At 45.9% G+C, this 22988-nt stretch overlaps 1 protein-coding gene across 1 annotated transcript in view; it reads right to left on the bottom strand.

The window, feature by feature from the left end:
- Arhgap31 (Rho GTPase activating protein 31) overlaps positions 1 to 22988 on the bottom strand; it is a 111292-nt gene that overhangs the window by 33031 nt on the left and 55273 nt on the right. Inside the window, exons 2-3 of the mRNA XM_041673044.1 lie at positions 4983 to 5085; positions 3433 to 3577 (exon numbers count right to left, since the gene is read on the bottom strand). Coding sequence (XP_041528978.1) covers positions 3433 to 3577; positions 4983 to 5085 — 248 coding nt within the window. The remainder of the gene's footprint in view (positions 1 to 3432; positions 3578 to 4982; positions 5086 to 22988) is intronic.

The following is a 22988-nucleotide window of genomic DNA, read 5'->3' as shown; positions in this document are numbered from 1 at the left end:
TTATAATTAATATTTGTGTTTTAATGTTATCGACGTATTTTTTAGCATAGGAAAAGATAACACATATGTGGTTCAGCTTGTCAAATTTGGCTTTTGTTATCTTTCCCTCTGCTTTTGTTGTGCGGACACTGTTCAGCACTCAGGCCTGCAAATGGTAAGAAGGCAGGCGTTTTCCCTGGTAGTTTGCCGGCTCTCAGCACGGCTTGTGAACTTCGTCCTTCACTGGGTCTCCTGCTATGCTACTTAGTAGCTGAGACTTTCCAGATCCCACACTGTATCTGAGGGGTGTGGGAGTTGAGCGGAACTTGAGTCTTTATCACCACCTATGAGCAGTACTCGTCTGTGAGTGAGCGACAGTAAGACCGGCTTCCTAAGGAACTAAGAGAGATCCTAACAGAGTAACCACGTAGTTACGTGGCAGATGTTAGCATTATTAACATTACTCTCCCATTAATATCTTAAATCCTCGTATTAATCCATTGAGGTAGTATTTGGCTTCAGCCATGCAAGTAAGTTGAACAAACTGTGACAGTGTAATAAGACTGTAATCTTCACATTTCCAAAGGGGTGCTTATAATGTTACCTCCTCCATTACTGCGGTCCAAGAAATCCACCAAAGGACAAATTTGCAGCATCATTAATATCAGGAGGTCCTACCTCTGCAGAGATTAGTAACCAAAACAACACATTCCCCTTTGACTTTTTAGTGTCCACAAACTGTTTAAATTCAAGTCATTTCCTTCGATCAGATGAAAAGCTGACCAAATGCTGCCTTCCGGCTTTTTTTTTTTTCTATTTTTTCTATTCTCCCAGTCCCTGTGACAGGACCAAAAGATGAACACTGTCAGGGAAGGAGTAGGGATGGAGGAATTGACCCAAGGCTGTCGACAACGTTAGGAAGAAATGGCTTCTGAAGTTTCTTATCGAGGACTCCCCTAGCTCTACACCAGCAGCTATTGGTCAGTGGAGTCGCCAGCATTTATAATTAAGTTTTTGTGTGCTTTGGGCTATTGTTATTTCACTAACCATCATGTATTCTGTGGAGAGGTTATGAAAATCAGTATATAAAAGAGTAAATACTACATACCATCAAGATAAATACCACCCTTGAATTTCCTTCCTTTTAAAAAAATTACTTTTTCTTACAATATTACTTGCGGTGTGTGTGTGTGTGTGTCATGTGTGTGTGTGCATGTGTGTGTGTGTGCATGTGTGCCATGGCACGTGTGTGCATGTGTGTGTGTGCATGTGTGTGTGCATGTGTGCGTGCATGTGTGTGTGCATGTGTGTATGTGTGTCATGTGTGTGCATGTGTATGTGTGCATGTGTGTATGTGTGCATATGTGTGTGCATGTGTGTGTGCATGTGTGTGTGTGCATGTGTGTGTGCATGTGTGTGTGTGCGTGTGTGTGTGTGCATGTGTGTGTGCATGTGTGCCATGGCACGTGTGTGCATGTCACAGGACAAGTTGTGGGCATCGGCTCTCTCCCTCTACTGTGCTGGTCTCAGAGACTGACCTTGAGCGTGGGTCATTAGGGTGGGCAGCTGAACCACTTTAACATTGTGAGACTGCTTTTCTTTTAAGATTTATTTATATGTATGTAATTGTGCCTTCGTGAGGTTATGTGCACCACATATGCACCGGATACCCAAGGAGGCCAGAGGGAAATTGAATTACAGGTGAATTTTAATGACTGAACCATTTCTCCTGTCCTCCCAAGCCTTTCTTAATATACATTTATGTTTTTTCCAACTTTTCAATTATGACTGGAACCTTGTTCCTGTATCAGTGAAAACACTTAAATCTATTGTGAGGTTCCAAGCCCAATTCTTAAGAATAATTTTTCTTGCTAGACAGTGGTGGCTCATGCCTTTAATCCCCTCACTTCAGAGACAGAAGCAGGTGAATCTGTGAGTTCGAGGCCAGCCTGGTCTACAAAGTGAGTTCTAGGACAGCTAGGGCTACACAGAGAAATCTATCTTGAAAAAAAGAAAAAACTACCCCTCCAAAAAAGAATAATTATCCATTTATTTGTGCATGACTTTGAATGAAGGAACTTTTCACGTGGTCCCAAGTTTATTATAGGATATGAGGAAAGATCCTGCCACACCACTAGAGCCCAGATCTGGTTCCTTTCTATCTCCGACGCTAATTCGAGCAGTCCCCTGGCTCCTGCCCTCTCACACTCCACTGTCCTTGTGGGGATGAGTAAGTGCTCAGTGTACCTTCCTCAGTAACCCTGAGTTGTTCTAATTTCTTTCCTCTCCAGAGTTAGTTCTGTGGTCAATTATCTTAGCAACTCCCATCCCTCCCCCCTTTAGCTTTTCCATTAAACCACCTATTCTATAATCTATCTATGTATCTATGTGTTACGCCCTATTTTAGTCTTCTTATTTATTAAAGATTTTAATCGACATTCTTGGTATTAGCTTTCACTATAACATTATCAGAACAAAATCTGTTCTTGTCGAGTCTGCCCTCCATTCTGGCCTCTGTCTGAGTTCCTCTTGTCCCCTTCCACCCACCAAAGTCTCTTTCTACATTCATGTTACATGTGTCCTGTGGTCCTCCCCCATTTTCTGCACACCCTTTCCCCCTTTCTGGGTCTACACTCTAGTATCCTAGCTTGTACCCACTTACACACCCACTGGTATACACACACACACACACACACACACACACACACACACACATCATGAGCTCGCATCAGAATGTGAGAGAAAACATCCAGGCTTTGTCTCCCTGCGCCTAGCTACCTGACTTTACTGTTTGCTTTATGCCTGTGTTTAGGGCTATTATTCTCTTTTCTGCTCACCCACGGGCGCCTCACTTGGTGGCCATGCTGCTTGGATGTAGCTATTCTGTTCTTGGGTGTAGCTATTAGCAGCCCACTAGCCTGGCCCATCCTTTCTCCCCCTGGTCCAGGTGCTTTTCTGTTTCCCTTCTCTTCTTATCTTTCTGACCTATCTTTTGATGTTTGGATGGTTCTCTCTCCCTTTTCTACCTATTGGTCTTTGTCCTCGATCCCCCAACAAAACCAGAAGGAACCCTCTTTTGAAAATGAACCATCTTGGCTTATAGCAAGCGCTGGGGGGCCCTCAGATTCCTGCCCTGCCTCTGTTGTGTGACCTTGGGCCAGCCACTTTACTTCTTTGGTTCTCAGTTTCCTCCCGGTACAATGAGGCACATTCAGTTGAATAAACAAAGAAATAATTTAAGCCAGCTCTTAAAACAAACAGCACCATTCTGAAAACTCAAGAAAAAAAGAGCTAGCAAACTGCCCTCCTCCCCTCGCCATCTTACTTCCACCACGATGCTAAGATAATGCCAACCAGCTGGTGAGTTTTATTATTGTTATTTCAGTGTTGAAACTGCCCTTGGCCGGTCCATGCATCCCACCCGCTAACCACAATGAAAATCCAAACACTCACCGTGAATTTCTCATAGAGCTCATAGGTCAGGAGGGGGTTGGGTAGCTCCCTGAAGTACAGCTTGCACAGGGAGCCCACACAGTGGATGTCTTGGAGGTACACTTCCCTTGTCAGATCTGGACATTGATCTGAGCCGAACTCTTGCCTGAAACAACACAGACGGAGACATAACAATCCCGGGGAACAGGCGCTCGATGTCAGCAGCCGCTCGGAGGCACGGGGTAAAAAGAGCCTACACGGCTGATCTGCCTGTACTCTTGACCTCCCTTCTACTCCGGGCACCAGGAGGTTGGAGAGACACCACTTTCGGAGGCTGAAGCTTGCATGGAAGTAAGCTGTGACCTGAAGTCAGAAAACTCATTTGAGAACAGACGTACCCATGGCACTGTGAGGATATGAAAAGTTTGCCAGAAGAGCCTGCTGAGATTTCAGCTTCCCCTAAGCCTTACTCAAAATTAAACTCTTTTTTTTTTTTAAAACCAGTGATACCCAAAACCAGAGAGGGGGTGAGACGGGGTGGGCAAGGGTGGGGAGAGTGTCCTGTCTTATCACAGACCTCCACAGCCATGTCACAAATTTCTTCATCTGGATACTCAAACTCAAGGCCTAAGGACCTAAATCAACTTGCATATTGACTTTGCAATAGCAGTGTTCTACAGAAACAGGAGGATTGCCCTGAGTTCCAGGCTGGGCTACAGACTAAGATCCTGTCTCAAAAAAAAATTAAAATATATATTTTTATTATTTTAAAATATTTATACTAAACAAGTATATAATAAATATATTTTAAAAACCACTAAATATTCTTTTGGTGTTATAAATAATGAGCAAAATAATGCCTATTAAATTAATCACAGAAAAAATATATATTTCAATATGTTTCATATGTTCTATATACAGTCTCTCTCTATTTTTTAGCTTAAAGGTTCTTATGGATTATCCATTTAAAAAATTACTGGTGTACGGGGGAGGTGGAGGGCACACTTGCTATTGGTTGTGTATGAAGATCAGAGGATGATTTCATGGAGTCTCTCTACTTATGTAGGCTCCAGGGATGGAACTCAGATCACAGGACTTGCCCGGCAAGCATCTTTACTTGTGGTGCCATATCACTGGCCCCAAGTAACTTCAAAACGTCATCATTGATTAAAGACATGTACAGTTACTTCTAATTTCACAACCACCTGAAATATCTAGTGTATCCAAAGAAAATCTCCCCTAAGGGCCTTAGAGTTCTGAGTATGGTGTGAGGGACCCCAATCTAACTGGGCTTTAGAGAGAACAGGTTTCCTAACTTGTCATTTAGATCACATGAGGCAAATCCAATCCACCAGAGAAGCACAAACCCTACCCAAGACAAAGAAAAAGGCACTTTCATTGGAAAGAGTTTCACCAGGCTGGGAGCCCCCTGATTAGTTAGTGTTAGACCTGCCAGGCAGCCATGCCTCACAGAGGCCATCTTTCCGTTTCCTGGGACTCCCAACAAGTGCCAGCAGGGACCCAACAAAGGCAGGCTCACTGGGGGAGTCTGGGCTCTTCTGTCGGCTTACCTTAGCCGCTGGATGTTTGAGGTGACGCCCGAGAGACGGTAGATTCCATCCACAATGCCATGAGTCTCTATAAATTCGGCACAGCTCTTCAGCACATATGGAACTGTGGACGAGAAGAGAAGAACAGCCGATATTAGACGGCAATCTGTCCTGTAGAGATTTCTCCCTCACAATGCAGGTAAATTCAAAGAGAAACAGGTTGGGATTCAGGATAGTTACAAGCGGGGACAATTGCTCTTTTATTTATTAGTAAAGTTAATAAAGTTTCAAATTCTCATGTCTTTGAGGCCCAGTGGGTGTGGTGGTGCACATCTGTAATCTGAACACTGGGGAGTCCAGGGTCATCTTCAGTTGCACAGTAAATTTGAGGATAGCCTGTTTCATACAAACACACAAACAAATAAAACATCCCCCCTCCATCTTCATAGGTCTTAAGAATGTTTTTTCCTTCCTGTGTGTAACTGATGCATGCCCTCATTTAAAAGGTGAGAACCCCAGTCCTTTCTTCTAGTCGTTTATTTAAATGGGTCATCTATATAAGGGTCTGCTATGGCCTCTTGTATTTGCATCCCGCCCCAGGTTCAGAGCCCCCTAGTGGTAGGGAATGGCTGTGCGGGTTTTCTCCTGGGTTGACGCTGAAGGGCCATAGACAGAGTGACGGAATGACACATGTCTTTGAGATGCACAGTAAGTTATTTCTACCTGGGTCCCTTGACCAGTCTGCCTGAGGTCCCCTTGTGAGAGTGTGGTGAATGGTGACGTGGTGTGGGATAGCCCAAGTCTCAGACTAAAGTGTTTTATGGTTGCTGGATACCTAAGGGTGACTGACATAGGACCTCCATGAACTAAGGATAGGTTAGTGTTGTGCTACCCCTCCCAACACACACCCAATCCTTTCTTGGATTGGACTAATGCCAATTCATTCTTGTTTATTGCACAAGCTTCCTCCTAAATGCAAGTTCATACTGGACTGGATCTTTCTCATTTTTAGATAGGGCATTGATAGCTAGGCCAGGTTAGCCTTGAACTCATCAAGCTTCCCAAGTATTGGGCTTAGGCAACCACTACCACATATGTCTTAGATCAAACCTCTGTCTTGGTAATACTAGTTGTTCAAATCCAACATTCTACCTAGACACAAGGTATTGGTTCAATAGTCTCATTATTGCTACGGGTGCTGGAGGATCTAACCCAGCGCTGCTTGGATACAAGGCATGAACTCTGTTACTACGCCACAACCTCACCCACTGACAACGTCTTTGAAGCATTTCCTTTCTCTTGCTGTTTTCAAATAATTGTAAGTTAGGCCCTTACTCAAGTCCATCATTCTTAAAAATACCCTGCCCATCCCTACAGGCGAACGCATACCAGGGCCTCTCCCTTCACCAACACATCCTTATTCTGTTCGTGGCTTATCCTGCAAGACGGGAATTGGGGTGAAGCTTCCAGTTAACCCAGGTACAAAAAGGTCAGGGAGTGGATTTGGGGTTGGAAATATCAGAGGCCAGAGACCGAAGAGGTGGATCCACTTCCTGTGAGTGAGTCGAGGGCAGGGGTGGGGTGTGTGAGCAAGCCAGACTCCCAGATCCTTCTCCCATCTTTGAGCAGAAAAGGTACAGTTGGATCTGCTTTATTGCATAGGAACTTTGCTAAGTCTGTGTGTCTTACCCTAAAGAGAGAAACACAAAGAATGCCAGTGCGTTCTCTCTCTCTCTCTCTCTCTCTCTCTTTCATCTCTCTCTCTCTCACACACACACACACACACACACATACACACACACAGAGAGAGAGACAGAGAGAGAGAGAGACAGAGAGAGAGAGAGAGAGATGAAATTTCTGTCATCTAAGCAAGAACTGATTCTTGCAACACCACTCAAAGCTCTTCTGTAATGTGTCACATGTGGCGTGTGGCTGAGAATTCAGACAGAGATGCCAAGCTGCCTTTGTGGCCTGGGATTAGAATACATAATGAAGTCATCAGTGACATTACCCTCATGGTAGGACTGAAATTATCCATTTATCCTAGATCCTGGACATCAGACATACTCTGGAATGACAGCTGTTATTTCTGGTTTGTGGCTTATGTAGGACATGCATTTCTAGTTTGCATTCTCTTGATGACAACAGAGCTTAGCTCCTCCCTTCCCAACGAACTGTCAAAATTCATCTCTGCTCCCTGGAGTGACAGCTGGTCTTATTTGAGAGTAATTGTGCTTCTGTGTGGTCTCTGTGCCCTTAGGTGACTCTGTGGGGGGCACAAATGCATTGCTTACTTTATTATTTATTTATTCATTTATTTTTAAGTGTGTAGTCCAGGCTGACCTCCAACTCGCGATCTTCTTGCCTTCGCCTCCTTCAGCAAATCCTACGAGCACGCACCACCTCAAATAGTGGCATCGCGTATTTTAGAGATAGGGAAATACACAGGAAGCCCTTGTTCACAGCTCTAAGGGAGAGAGAGGGACTGTTATAACTCCTCCCCAAAAGGGGGCACAGCCCCAGTCCCAAACTTAGCTGTCCTGCATTCCCATCTTGGACCAGGTGGGAAGGTGCAGGTCTCTCTTACTTTCAGCAGCGGGAAAGGAGTCTCTTCATCTCCCGACGTAGGCAGCCAAGTGTGTCCCCTAGCCACCAGAGCTGAAAAGCCACTGGCCCAGCTTAGAGCTTGTGAAATGCAGATGTACATACAGACCACGGGGACCTTGTCAGCCTTCATATTCCAGTTCAGTAAGAAGCTGGTGGGGGGGGGAGTGTCAAGGAATTTACTTTTTGGACAAATTCTGAGGTGACACTGCTGCCACCTCAGTGTCACGGCAGTGACACTCGGGGCAGTGAGGGCCTAAAGGGAGATGGTACTGGGGGATGCTGTTGCTGGGGCCACCAAGATGGAGAGATGGCTTAGCAAGCACTGTAACTTCCTCCTTTTCCAGAGGACCTGGGTTTGGTTCCCAGCACCCACGCTGAGTGGCTCACAACTACCTACAGTTACAACTCCAATTCCAGGGGATCTGACACCCTCTTTGTGGGCGTCCTCACAAACATGGCATGCACACACACACACACACACACACACACACACACACACCAAAACATTTCAACAAGAGTTTAGTCTCCAAGTCTCAGGATTCCTTGCTGCTTCCAGAGTCCAGCGACATCAAGGACAGTTTAAGATTCTCCTCAGGGTGGAGGGCTGATAGAAGTGAGCCCAGTGACCGCACATGGCTAGAAAGCCTCCCTTGTCAACACGGGGAGGAGTGACTGTGGAGGCCGGAGTCACAGAGTTTGGTCTGTGGGCTCTATCTGGGTCTCTCCCACACGGGTCCACATGGTTGCTGGCTAGGATACAATGGTATCATCCCTGAGTTGTTTCACGGACACTTTTCTCCAACTCCCTTTTCTGGTTTGCTTTTGTTTTTTCCTGGATCAGCAATCTTGAAAGTTATCTTCTAATCGGCACAGAGGTTTTCCTTAGATGGCTTCTGGCAGAAGAGAAAGCCTGCCACCTGCCCTATTTACATAGCCCCGTAGTCTCCTTGCCTCTAAGCAGGCGCAGGAAAACACGCTTTTGCCCTGATGAACCACACAGTGGGTCTCTGCGACCCCTGACTCCTCCAACGTTTAGAGCAGAAAGGGCCACAGGAAAGCTTTCCATGTCCCCCCAGAAGTCGTGACTCTGTGAACAGCCTCGGTTTCCTGGTGGCTAGGGTCTGGGGTAGATGGGAGCAGGCAGACTTCTCTTTGGTCACTGTGGGGACGTGTGAATGAAGTCACATTCTTTCCGACCACAGTAAATTGTCTTTGTTAGGGGCACTGGTGTGCTCCTTCCCTGTTCTTATTTCTTATTGGTCAGCTGTCATCCTCTGGGTTCTGTATTCCTGACCTTCACGTAAAGTGTGGCAAATTACACCTCAAACACACACACACACACACACACACACACACACACACACACGTGTGTGTGTGTGTGTGTGTATGAAATATATACACACAGGAACAAAACTCAGAGAGCAACAAGTGACAAGCCCAGGGTTATATCTCAAAGACATGAGGATGGGTGACAGAAGCCATTCCATTCAAGTTCACCTGGCATGATTCCACATATATAAACTCCAGGAAATAGGGACTAGAGAGATGTCATAGCAGTTAATAGCATTTACCACTGTTGCAGAGGACCTGGGTTCAATTCCCACCGTCCTCATGGCAATTCACCACCATCCATAACTCCAGTTCCAGTACATCCAACACTCTCTCCTGGCTTCTATGGGCACCAGGTATGCACATGGTACAATCAGACACACACAGACACACACAAACACACACACACGCAAATCACTCACACACATATAAATAAATAAATATTTAAAAAAAACCCAAAACTGCAGGGAGTGCAAATGAGCTTGCAGAGGAAAATGTAGGGGTGGAGCCTAGGCAGGCAGGATAGGCTAAGGGGCGGCTGGATTGTTTGAGACCTTAGGAAGGTTCCCAGTGCCTCTGGTTAGTGAAGACTAAGGAAGCCTAAAAGGCAATGGAGCAGGAGGGAGACCAGTTGCACAGGGAAAGAAATCCTTTGACATCATTGTGAGTGGCAGGAGATGGCCGAGCAACTGAGGCCTCCTTGTGCCATTTCCAAGTGATGCAGACAGGCTCGACATCCTCCACGACTTGGTCCATCACCCAGAACTCCCTTAGAGTTTCCTCCCCAGAATCCCAGAGCCGTAGTCACAGTGGCCCCGTGATTCTGTCTCCATCAGCCCCCGCTCTTCCACAGTTCCCATTTCCCCTAAGCCTCAAGCACTGTCTCTGTCCCCTCCTCTCCTCTGTGAGGCTCCTCATGCAGATCCCTGTCCCATCACCCTGATTCTCATTTCGTTGTCTCCTCTCCTCCTCCTAGCTTAAGGTGGAAAATTAAAGATGTGTAAATTTGTGGTATTTGGTTAACAGAATACAGTATATTTTTTTTTCAAAAAAAATGAACTACTTCCTACTTTTCTAAGGAAAAATTAAAAATATGTGGTTTTAGTCTGGCTTTAGAGAAAAAAAATTCTTTAAAAAACTTTTTTTGGAGTGGTCTATACCTGTGATCCCAGAACTTGGGAGGTGGAGGCAGGAAGATCAGAAGTTCAGTGTCATCTTCAGCTACAGAAGGATTATGAGGCCAGCCTGGGCATCACTGAGATTGGAGCAGAGAGATAGCTCACCAGGTAGCAGGTTGCTGCTAAGATTCACAGTCTGAGCTACCAGATGGTAGAAGGAGAGAACTCCCCAAAATTGTCCTCTGAGTGCGACCCTACCTGCTGTGGTGCACACAGGTCCTCCCTCCCCAATATATTAAAAGAAAAAACTCAGCATGGTAAGAAGGGGCAAACCTGGGGCTATATCTCAAAGACACAAGGATAGGTGACGGAAGCCAGTCGAATTCATAAGGCACGATTCCATTCATAAAAGGTTCCAAGAAATAGGGGCTTGAGGGCCCCCAACGGAGGAGGCTTCTGATCATTCCACAGCCTTTCACACTTATTGTTGTCTCTTTTTCTTATGGTCATCCTCCTGGGGGCACACTGGTATTTACTGTGGTTTTTGATTTCCATTTTTTCCCCAATGACTGATAAACAATAAGATAAATAAATGTGAAAAATTTAAGCTATAACTCAAATTACATAAAACTCATCTTTTAAAGTGCCTGATGAAGTGGGTTTTTTGAAAGTACATTTACAACTTCAGGGAGCATCACACATCTTATTGTAGAGCATTTCATTAACCGTCCCCTGCCACCCCACAAAAAAACCCCAGCAAATTGATGATTACTTCTTTCCCATTCTCCTCCCTGGAGCCCTCGGCCAGCTTTCTATTTCCACGGGTTTCCCTGTTTCAGACATTCTACAGAAACGGAATCTCACAATGTGTAGTCCCCCGATGGGCCTTTTTCCCACCTAGCATAGCCTTCTCAAGACTGGTTCCCACCGCAGCATGTGTTGGCCCTTTGTTCCTTTCCGTGATTGATATTATTCTAACCAAATTCCTCATTTTGCTTATCCCTTCACCAGTTGGTGGAAAGTTCATCTGTTTCCACTCTTTGGCTAGAGTGAACAAAGAAGGTTCCTCCATGTACATATTTTTGTGTGTGTGGACAGAGAGATTTTTTATTCTCTTGGCTATCGATCTAGGAACGGGAGGGTAATGCTACATTTCACTCTTGGGGAACTGCCAAACTGTTCTTCCAAACAACTCCCACTGGACAATCTAGGAGGATTCCAGTCACTCCACACCCTTGTCAACACTTGTTATTGTCCATCGTTCCTTACGGCCATCCTCCTGGGATGCACTGGCATTTACTGTGGTTTTCATTTGCATTTTGCTGATGACGAATGATGCTTAGCGTCTTTTTCTGGGGTTCCTGGCCATTTGTGTATCTTCTCTGGAGACTCTTTCAACTCTACTTCTAGTTGAGTTGTTTGTCTTTTTGTGCAGTTGTAATAGTTCTTGAAATACTCAGGATGGGAGATTATCATCACATCTGCGTTTGGCAAATGTTTTCTTCTAAGTGATGGGCTGTCTTTATATCTAACTTTTTCGTAAAAAATTTCAAATTTTTGAAATAATAATTACATCATTGTCCTCTCCCCTTTCCTCTTTCCATAACCAGTCCCCACCCCATTCCTTTCTTTGCTCTTTTTCAAATTCATGGGCTCTTTTTTTTTCATTTATATGATGTTACATGCATATATGGATATACATACATATTCCTTAATAGAACCTGCTCGGTCTGTATGATGTTACACCCACATACGTGTTCGGGGCTGACCGTTTGGTTTTGCATAGCCACCTGGTGTGCTCTTCCCCAGGGAAGGCTATTGCTCCCACTCTCAGCACTCCTTAGTTGCTTCAAGTTCCCTGGGTAGGGCTGAAGCCTCCTGGTCATCCCTTCCTTCACTTCGGCATGCCTGTTGGTGTTTAGTCCAACTCCTGTCTCGGCAGTCACGCATATGGGCATAGGTTCTAACATTACAGGGAGCTACAGTATCACTGCAAACTCCCTGATCCGCTGGCTCTTGGAAACTTTAACCCCTCTCATCCACAACGTTCCCTGAGCTTTAGGTGTGGGAGTGTGCTGTACATGTATCTGGCCTCCACAGCTCTGCAGGTTGATTGGTTGAGACTTTCTGTAGTGGGCTGTCTGTTGCAAAGAGAAGTTTCCTTGACGAGGGGTGAAACTACACTTAACTGTGGGTATAATGATAAACGTTTACAGTGTAGGTAGGGGTTTTGTTGGTTTAGTAAAGTAGTGGTTGTAGGGTCTCTTCCAGGATCCATGATTTCATGAGTACTGAGTAGCTCAAGTTTTTAAAAATTGATTTATTTCATTTTAAAATTAATGTCTTTCCAAGCATAGTGGTATGTGCCTTTAATCCCAACGACGGGAAGGCTGAGGCAGGCAGACCTGTGTGTTCAAGGCAAGCCAGGTTTATGTAAAGAATTCCAGGACATTCAGAGTTACACAGTGAGGTCGTGTCTTAAAAATAAACAAGTAGAAACTGGGTGGTGGTGGTGCACGCCTTTAATCCCAGTACTCGGGAGGCAGAGGCAGGTGGATCTCTGGGAGTTTGAGGCCAGCCTGAACTACAAGACCTAGTTCCAGGACATGTTCCAAAGCTACAGAGAAACCCTGTGTTGTAAACACACACACACACACACACACACACACACACACACAGATACACACACTAAAAAAAGCAAAAACCAAAACCAAACAAAAAATAGAGAGATAAATAGATAAAATTAATGCCTTAAGCTAGCAAACAAAGCCACCTTTAATTATATAAAATTTTAAGACTCAAATTGTCATTGGCAATACTTGCACTTATTTCTGGTTTTCTTTAAAGCTGAGAGGTTTTAAATTCGGATAAAATTTGAATTTTCAATTTATCTTTTTTTTTTTTGCTGTTTGTGGTTTTGGTATCAGGAAGAAACTTATCTCTGATATGTTGTCTACACGCTTTGGTCCTCTGCTGTCACGTGCACAGGAAACGAAGCTGTTAACAATGCACGTTGTTGATTGTCACAGATGAGGGCACACAAATGCAGAGGCCAACTGTCCTTTGGGGTCTAAGTTGTTATTCCATTCCAGGAATTCTGGAACCTGCCTTAGGAACCTATTAGAAGTCATACACATTCAGCTCATAAAGAACTAGAATATGAACTGGGCATGGAGGCTCAGGCTTTTTGGTCCAGTACTCAGGAGGCTGAGGCAGGGGAATAGCCATGAGTTTGAGATCCAGGCCAGGATTGCCTGGGTTCTAGCTTCCTCAATGCACTCTGCACTCCCATGAGCTGGTGCTGGGTTTTACAGAGGGCACATCCCTGCCTTGGCCAACTGCCTCTTCTCCTTGGGGGCTCCTCTACCTGCCTAGCTTGGCTCTGATGCCTTCTTAAGGCAGAGATTCCTACATGAGTTTATCTCTCTAGTGCCTTCTGACTTGACAGCACTCCCTAGAACTGTCTGAGCTCAGTTCAACTTCAAATTATACTTATATATTACGTACAACTTTTTCATACACACATGCACACATAAATGATATTTCAGCTCTTGTATTGACAGAGATTTGATAAGTTTTCTTACAAACTATGCTGGCAAACATTTGGAAAGAGTAGCTTTGCCAGTCATGGCAAATAAAAGAAAAGAAAAAGAAAAAAAAAAGAAAAGGAAAAAATCACTAACATAAAAAGGAACATTCAGATTGTAAAATATTATATAATTAATAAAAAGACTACCAAAATTTTCATTTTCCTATTGGTGACTGAACTTATGACTTTCTTTTATATCCCTCCCTATATATTAACTCATATGCAAGCGAATATATGCTTTTTCTTTCATTCTATAAAGTAAACAGATGCTAGTTAGCATATTGTTACATTCATCTAATAAAACAAAAATAACAAGAAGGATATAAAAGAAAGTCATAAATTCAGCACCAATAGGAAAAGGAACAGGGAAGTATATTTCTCCAGAATACATCACCTTTAAATTATTTCATAAATATGAAAAAAGTCTACTGTCCAGGGGCAAGGTCCTGTCCGTCTCTTTGCCGTCCCCATTTCTAACTGTGCTCTACTGAGATGTGGGACCTTCAGGGAAGGAGACATGTCGCATGTCAGGCACTACTTTTAGGTGGCCTTTCATTTGCTTGTTTTGCCTCATTTTCTATTGTACAAGCAGAGTCAGCCCACCGAACAGATGAAGCTCCTCTCTGTTTTGAAACAAGAAAGTTTATTTAAGAGAGGTTGAATGTGAGTTGCCCCACACCGCGGAGCTACTCAGTACTGAGCTGGGCTCCAACCCCAGCTCTGTCTGATGCCACAGGCCATACCTTTTCTATGACATCACTAGGAAGCCATGAAGAATGGAGAAAACCCCAGGCCTACCGAGATTCTCTTCATGACAGGACCTGTGAGCTCTGCTGCCTGGGGGGGACAGAAGAGTGGTCCTTTATCCTTGGTTGCCAAAGTGACAAGAATTCCACGGCCATGGGGCGGACCTAGGTGTTACACATCTCTCCTCAATAACACCACTTAAAGTGTCTTTGAAAAGGTTACAAAAGAATACAAGTGGCTTTTAGAAAATGAGAACTGCTTCCAGAACCGGGTGTGGTGGTACACCCCTGGAATTCAGCTGGAGAGGAGGTCAAGGGCAGACTGGAATATGAGAAACAGTATCTATCAACTAACAACAACAAAACCCCAACCAACCAACCGAGCAAAGGAAAACATACCTTGTTTATATATTAAGTGGGGGTGGTGGGGGTGTTGGGACATGACTCGGGGACACTATCGGAGTGCGAATAGTGATTACTAGATACTAGATCTGTATCTAGAGTCTAGATGGCGGAGAATAAGTGCCTTGCTTTTCTGAGTCTTCTGGAGGAGCGGCGCTTTCTAAACCCCGGGTTCTGAAGAGCAAGATGAATTGGAAGAAGTTGGAGGAGTTCCCGAGATCAGTGAGGCAATGCAATGTTTGCGGAAGTCCTTTCCCGTGATCCCGTGAGGCGATTGCCTGCATTAAGCACAAGTGTTTGCCTAACCTGCTGGCACAGCCTCCAAGAGCTGGCTCTGCTCAGCTCAGGATCCCAGAAAAGGCTCCAGTCATGAGCCTGTCTCTAGGGACCAGGGGGCTCACTGGGTCCTCTCCTCTTTCCACCTCCTAGGTCTCAGATGCTAAGTCAAATCACATGGGCCTTGATACTGTGACTCCTTTTCATCCATTGCTCTGCCCTGTGCAGTCCCGACAACCACCTTATGAGGGAGGTATTCACCCTGTTATACAAATGGAGAGGCGTCTTAGAGGCATTGAGCAACATGGCCAATGGGAAAACATCCAGCAAAACCCATTAAGGGCTTTAGACAGGCACAAAAAAAAGTCGTAACCGGTGTTTTTATTTTTATTTTGTTTTATTATTATTATTATTTACAAAGACTGCACACTGTGGTGGGGTACAGGCAGGAATTTCTGGGTTTGGCCAACTACAGGAAATAATGTGCAATTTGTAGTACTCCAGCTGTGTGAGAAGGACCATGTTAGACAGAGCTGGACCTGGGTCTTCGCACTCAGGGCTTACTCTGTTGTGAGACAAATGGGTAAAGGTGTGCGTGTGGGGAGACCCTGTCAGAGCCGCTCAGTGGAATTCTAACCCGTGGCAGGAGTGATTTGAAGTGAGGGGATACTCACTTTGTGTCTTAAAAGTGCTTGGTCAATCGGCCCATAACAAGCGCTTGGTGTGGGCTGAGCAGGGAACAGCATAAACAAGGTAGAACCAGAGAAATAATGCGGCGCATCCCAGGAATGCTGCCTAGACCAGTCTCGTGGAAGGGTGCAGGTTAATGGGGGAATTTGGAAACGAGGGCCAGGGAAGATTGCGATACTAGGAGTCCTCTTTGCGCGCATGCCCCGTGGCTTCTCCAGAGTCAGTTTCCATCCGGGCGGCTCCCTGGCTAGATCTGCAGCTGCCTTTCCGGGCAGACTCTTGAGAGGACCTGACGGACACAGGGTGCCTCTGGGTGTAGGCATTGGGTTGGGGTGGGTGTACGCATGGTGCTGAGCAGAAAGTGTGGCGTGGGATGAGGCTACAAGGAGTACCCTGCTTGGGGCCTTGAGCTGGCCTTTACCTTGCACAGGGACATTCAGAACTGCTGTCTGCTGACAGTGGAGGCTGCTAGACTGTGTTTAATTTGAAAAGACTATTTTTTTTTAAAGCATCCTTCCCACTATCTGCCCGAGAATAAGGCTTTGTTCTTAAGAGATGCGTACAGAAGGCTGTCCTTCTATCAGGCCAGGAGAGGCTCACAGGACAGAGAGCTGTCAACCCCCAGCACATTCCCAAGCCCAATTTGTGAGCAAGAACAGATAATTTAAAATGCATAACATCCCAGCTTCCCTGCTTAAGGACAAAACCATCCTGAGCCTGCAGCCAGGGGCTGTATTTGCAGGGACCAAGGATATAGCTCACAAGGCTTGATGGCTCATGCCTGAAATCTTAGCACTTGGGAGATAGAGGCGAGAGGTTATCCTTGTTTACAAGTCAAGTTCAAAGCCAGCCTGGGAGAACCCCCCCATCTGTCTGCTATCTATCTGTCTGTCTGTCTATCCATCCATCATGTCCATCTATCTGTCTATCTGTCTGTCCGTCCGTCCGTCCATCCATCCATCTATTTATCTATCTATCTTTTTTTTTTTTGGTTTTTCGAGACAGGGTTTCTCTGTGGCTTTGGAGCCTGTCCTGGAACTAGCTCTGTAGACCAGGCTGGTCTCGAACTCACAGAGATCCTCCTGCCTCTGCCTCCCGAGTGCTGGGATTAAAGGCGTATGCCGCCACCTCCCGGCTTATCTATCTGTCTATCTATCTGTCTATCTATCTATCTATCTATCTGTCTATCTTTGCTGGACAGGTAGTTTTATCGCTACCAGCTTCTCAGGGAACCTGTGGGTGGAACCCCCTCCCTGGCCATGGGCAAAGAAGAGGGTCATGCATACCTACAGACAAAAAGTCTCAGGAAGAGGAAAACTGTAAACTCAGAAGGTCAGCGAGAGGCGAACAAGAAAATAAATCTGTTTCTCGAAATGCTGCTTCACTGGCATCAGTCACCTTACACAAGAGGACAGCGAAACCTGCGTCTCCCTTGGTTATGTGTCCAGGCCACTGTTATTTGTGTGTTCCTAGGGCAGTCGGGGCAGGTCTGACCAAATGCTCTTGGAACCACAGGCTTTGCTATTATTTTATTTAATTCTTATAACCCTGAGGAGGAGGTGTTGCTATTCTTATTTCCTATAAAACAAGAAAACTCTCTGTGTGTGTGTGTGTGTGTGTGTGTGTGTGTGTTTGTGTGTCTAGTTTTTCCAAAGTCTATCCCAGGAGGTGGCAGCAGGTTTATATCCAGAGCTTCCTGGATCGGACCTTACTCTGGGGGAAACCCTGGAGCTTGTTGACAAAGAACAATGTTACTATCCTGATGCTTCACTAGGAAGTCTTACCTGGCGGTAGAGTGGCATGTGTGGTCCTGTGTAGAGGAAAGAGGTTGATTTCGGGATGTCCTCATCATTTCTCTAATTTCTCTGCTTTATTTTCTGAGACAGGATCTCTTACTGAACCTGGAGCTTGCTGGTCCGGCTATACTGGCATGTCAGGGATCTATGGCAGACTTAAGAGCTTGTAGTAGCACTGGGATGCACCTAAAGTTCTTGAACTTTTCAGTAGGTTTTAATAAGCATAACCCGACTTCAGGGAAACCTAGACACAGGTTAAGGACGGGAAGAATAGAAAAAAGAACAACACAGGGGCATTTCCCAAGTCATGAGGGCTTAGGTGAGGAAGTAGGAAGCCTGGTCTCTTCCTGCTCCCCAGGAATCAGATTTAGACCTTTGAGGATAGCAGTTCACCCCTTCCTTGACCTGTGACAAGAACCACTCAGGACAGCAACATGAGCCAGCAGAGGTCCTGGGGCATCAGCTCCTCCACTCTCAGACTTTTCTCTCTCCTGGGAGCCAGTTCTGGAAGGAATGAGGGCCAATATTTCCTTCTGAACTAACGTCCCAAGGTCTGTCAGCTTCCGGGATGAAGCTGGGAGGAGAGGCTGGGTAAGAACCTAGGAGTCCAGTCCACCTGCTGATATTTGGGTCCTTGCTCATGGTGGTTTACATCCAGGTCTTCCTGGACAAAGAAAGGCAGTTATTCTTGTTTGCTAGTTGTGTTTTTGTTTCTCGTTTGTATTCTTCATGACTCTCCAACTCACCCCACCCATATGAACGGAAATTTCTGTTAAATAAAACATAAACTTTGGCCTCAGAAGGTTTAAATGCATCTGCTTCATTGTGGCTGGACTCCCATTAACCCCAACGCTATATTTACCCTGCCAAAGTCAGAGTCCTCCAGGGACTTAACTGTAACGTAGCTCTTAGTTCACCTAAGGGCCTGCCCTCTGCTGATGTCACCATCCCTTTCTTCTGCTTATTGTGCCCTCTGGTTTCCTGGGCGGTGCAGCTTCCTAATGGTTTCCAGACCCGTGGCACTGCGGGCTTCTGCCAGGTCAGTAGCTTTCCTGACATCAGTTTGGTCACTGGGAGATGGGGAGACGTCAGAGAATGTGACTTCATCCCTGTGAGCAGGCTAAGACCCTGTGAAGAGCTGCCAGGTAACAGTTCCTCAGTGCCCCACCCCCACCCCAGCATCTCTTCATTTCCTGCCTAATATTCCTGAGCCACAGGCAACCATTGTTTCCAGAACAGCTCTGCTTGGAAGCCTTGGTACTGAGGCCTCCCAGCGCTTCCTGTTGTTACAAGATTTCTTTTTCCTGCTGAAAACAAGGGTACCTTCCTGCAGCCCGTAACCCTTTTCAGGCAATTCATGTTGTGCGCAAGCTTGTTCAGTGATGGGAAACACTGGGTGCTCAGTAACTTATTCCATTTAACGTGTTTTAAAATTTATTATTCGAGGCCGAGCAGTCGACTCCACCAACCCTGGTGACTTAAGTTCCATCCCCAGACCGCAAACGGTTGAAGGGAAGAACCGACTACCGCCAGTTGTCCTTGGCCTCCAAACCCTCCAAGCCCTAAGTATTATAAATAAAATGCATTTGCAAACTTTTAAATTTTACTGTGCAAGTAATCACTAGAAAAAAACTACAAATGAACGTAAGAAAAAGTCAACCGAATCTCACCCTCTGCGACAGCAATGAAATCTCCTCAAGTGTTTGTGACTTAAGAAATGTGTCTACAGCCACAGTTTACCTCGGGACTTGGGCCTTGTCTCAGGGACATTCCCAAGAGTCTAAATGAGGCAGGGAGATAGCTGTCCAGAACCAGCGTCCTGAGCGAATAGCCTTCTGGAGGTTCTCTATTATCAGGGTACAAAAGTGTCTCCTCAGTCAGAGCTGACAGAAAATACACACTTAGGAAGCGTCCCTTGAAAGATCTCAAGAGCACCCTTGAAGAAAGATCTTTTTAAAATAGCGTATGTATGTATGTATGTATGCATGTATGCATGCATGTATGTATGCATGTATGTATGTATAACATGAAAGGAGAAATGGGCCAGTTGCTACACCGATCTGCCTGCTCTTGAGGTAGCAGAGAACTTTAAGCTCCCTCCCGCAACATCACTCTCTAATTTACAGCCAACTTGTTGCAGGACTCCGGAGACCACCCCTCACGCCTTTCCCGGATTGAAAGAGCCCTAACAGGCTGGGACTGTGTTCTTCAACAACCATCTGAGAGACGCCATCCCTAAGGCTAGTCTTGCCACTTCAGAGGAAGCCGTTTTCAACGTGACTCCAGTCCCCCCAGCACTGCTGAAGCACTCGCTTGTGTTACAAGTCCTGAGAACCTGAGTCCTTTGAGCCTTGGTTTTGGGGCCCTAAAGAACAGAGCTGAGGGTTATGGGTGACCGCGGCAGACGGCGCCCTTCCCCCTTTGCAGATCACTCCTTCTCAGTCTGCTTCTGCAGAGGGGTCGCCCCTGCGCCTCAGCAGACACCACATTATCTCGTGGAAAACCGGGCAAACGCTGGTGCAATCCGTGATTTGTTAACACCGGGATGGTGACTTCCAGGCTTCTGTCCTTAAGTTTTGCGACCCAAACAGCTGTCGTACCCTCTGAAATGTCTCTTCTGAAGGCCAGCACCCATCCAGAGACCCATCCTTACAGGACCCTGATGTAGCAAGCTGCGTGGTGGAGATGTATAATCAACTCCTGAGATGGCTAAGGCCTGACCTATGCTATGATCACGCAATGATTATCAGCTGCCTGCATATGCGTGAACCTATGGGCAGTGCCCACCTGGCAATCCGGGATTGACAGCCCATGCCTACTTAACGGCTGAGAGAAAGAAGAAAAAGGAGAGAGGGGAGAGAGGAGAGAGAGAGAGAGAAAAAAGAAGAGGGAAGGAGAGAGAGAGGAAGAGAGAGAGAAAGTGTAAAAAGTCCTGGAATAAAACTGCAGTGAGAAGAGCTCCGGTGATCACGTCATCCTTGCAGGTCGAGGGTGGCCCTGACACCCTGACAGCTCCCTCCTCGTCTGCTCTCTGTCTCTCCTGACGTCAGGGCTGTCTTCAGAAGTGATTTTTGCAAGATATATTTAGGATTAAGGCTGAAAGATTATGAATTGGAGGGGACTTTGATAAACATCCTTGACTCTGTGCCAGGCAACTGAGGCCCCAGGGAGTCCAGGGCCCTAATCAAGGCCACCCAGCTTCACAGTGGCCAAGCCCCAAGCTGGAGAGAGACTGGAAAGGGCAAGTGTACTTGGTCAAGTGCCTCACATTCCCCTTCTCTCTAATTTTCAGAATGAAGGCGTAACTACCCGGTAGGTTTCTTTGTGCCCAAACTAACACATGCTTTGATGGCATCATAATTCAGGGTGTTTAAATTAAGACACGCCCTTAGCGGTCAAATCAAATTAATCATGTTTATCTGATCCCCACATGTAAAGCCCTTGTGATTCAAAGATATACCTCAGAAGATACTGCCCATGACCTTGACCTGCAAGTTAGTTCAGTTACATGCCGCTGAATGGTAGGTAGAACAAAAATATCAGGCAGAGCCCTTGTTCATTCTATAGCTGCGGGCCAGAGTCATTGGACTTAATGATAGCTTTCTGGAGAGGAAAGGGAGTGGGCTGCTAGAGAGTGCCTCTCCTCTGTAAATATGCAATATTTTGGAAAAAAAAAAACCCAGTCCCTGATCCTGTGCAGAGAGGAGGGATTCGTTTATTTTTGTAAGGCTCTGGTGATTCCTGTTTGAAGAGGGTGCAGGCATGCAATAGATTGTCCTAGGCTTAAATTTACTGCAGAGAGATGGAAATAGCAGGGTGTGGTCACAGCTGGGAGGGAGGGGACTCAGGTTAGGAGCTCTGAAAGCCCACTGAGGACTGCAGAGAGACCAGCTAGGCACCAGCACCATAGGGAAGATGGGGCGTTCCCTGGCCGAGGGCCCAATGGAGGCTCAAGGGGACTGCTCAGGCCCCAGGAGATATGACCCATTCCCTGCCTCCAGAGAGAGGAGGCGGTGAGCCCTCGAGTGAGCACATAGGAGAGATGTCCAAGGACTGACAGCCTTTATGACCTGGCCGGAGGAAAGAAGACACTGGCTTCTGTCTTGTGATTTGCAGCCACGCGCTGGTCTCCCTTAGCGACCAGTTGTAATGCTATTTAAGCAGCTGGGAAGGGGACAGAACAGGGCCAAGTGAGTTCACTGATTAGGTCCTCCGCAGGAGACAAGCCAGAGCCGTATCCCACCCTTCCCCAAGGCTTCCCAGGTGTGTTCACCCTTCAAGTACTTCTTGCCTACTCTGTGCACAGAGACTGAATAGCACATAGCCGGAAGCAAGGGTGGGATCCTCACCTTCAGTGAGCCTGGTGTCTTGCAGGAAGAAGTCCCTGCACATAAATCTTTCGTTGGCTTCTACTTAAGCGGATGAAGCCCATCTGCTTGGGTTTTAACCCTTCCAATTGTGATCAGGGCATGCATTCTGTAGGTAGAATATCATCTTCCTACTGTGCAGGGGCAGGCTTAGTTTGTGATAGTTTGCTTTCACTTTAAAACATTTCTTGTTTGGAGTAAAGACTTTGCATGATCACCTTACTAAGAAGGTTTGGCTTGCTTGTTTGTAAACTGGGGTTAATAATAAAAATCTACCTAAGGGTAGCTGAGGGACTTAGGGAAAACAGTGTGTAAGCGTAGAGCCAGACATTATGCAGAGAGAGAGAGAGAGAGAGAGAGAGAGAGAGAGAGAGAGAGAGGAAGAAGAAGAAGAAGAAGAAGAAGAAGAAGGAGGAGGAGGAGAAGAAAAGAAAAGAGAGGGGGAGTGAAGAATTGAGAGGAGGAGAGAGAGAAGAGAGGAGAGGAGAGGGAAGGGGGAGAGGGAGAGGGAGAAAGAGAGGAGAGGAGAGGAGAGAGAGGGAGAGAGAGACACACAGAGAATGTCTCTTTGGAACTCACAGTTCTAAAGAATGTCTCCATCAAATCTCAGGGAATCCTTTGGAAGAGAAGGCAGAAAGGGTGTAAGAGCCAAAGAAGGATGGAGCCAAGGCTTTCTCAGTCAACTAAGCAAGGCTCATATGAAATCACAGAGATTGAAGCAACAAGCACAGGGCTGACATGGGTCTGCACCAGGTCCTCTGTGTATGTCTTACAGCTTTCAGGCTAATATTTCTATGGGACTCCCGAGTGTGAACGAGGGGCCTCTGATTCTTGTACCTGCTCTCGGGGCTCTTTTCCATCTTCTGGTTTGCCAGGTCCAGACTAGATGTGATGGTTTTTGTTTTATCTTATTCTATTTTATTTTGTCAGGTATGGTTGCTATCTCTAAGAAGCTCTTCCTAAGCATTTTTCTATGGAGAGACAGAAGGTGGGGGGGGGTGGATCCAGAAGGGAGAGGAACAGTAAACAGGATAGTGTATGAGAAAAGAGTCTATTTTTAATAACAACAACAATAATAAACCAAACAGTATCTTAGAATTCCAATGA

This window comes from Microtus oregoni, unplaced genomic scaffold (genome assembly GCF_018167655.1).
Source record: "Microtus oregoni isolate MIOR12 unplaced genomic scaffold, Mior012 000023F_ref0000262, whole genome shotgun sequence".
Classification (NCBI taxonomy): domain Eukaryota; kingdom Metazoa; phylum Chordata; class Mammalia; order Rodentia; family Cricetidae; genus Microtus; species Microtus oregoni.
This window is presented reverse-complemented; position numbering and strand designations above follow the sequence as displayed.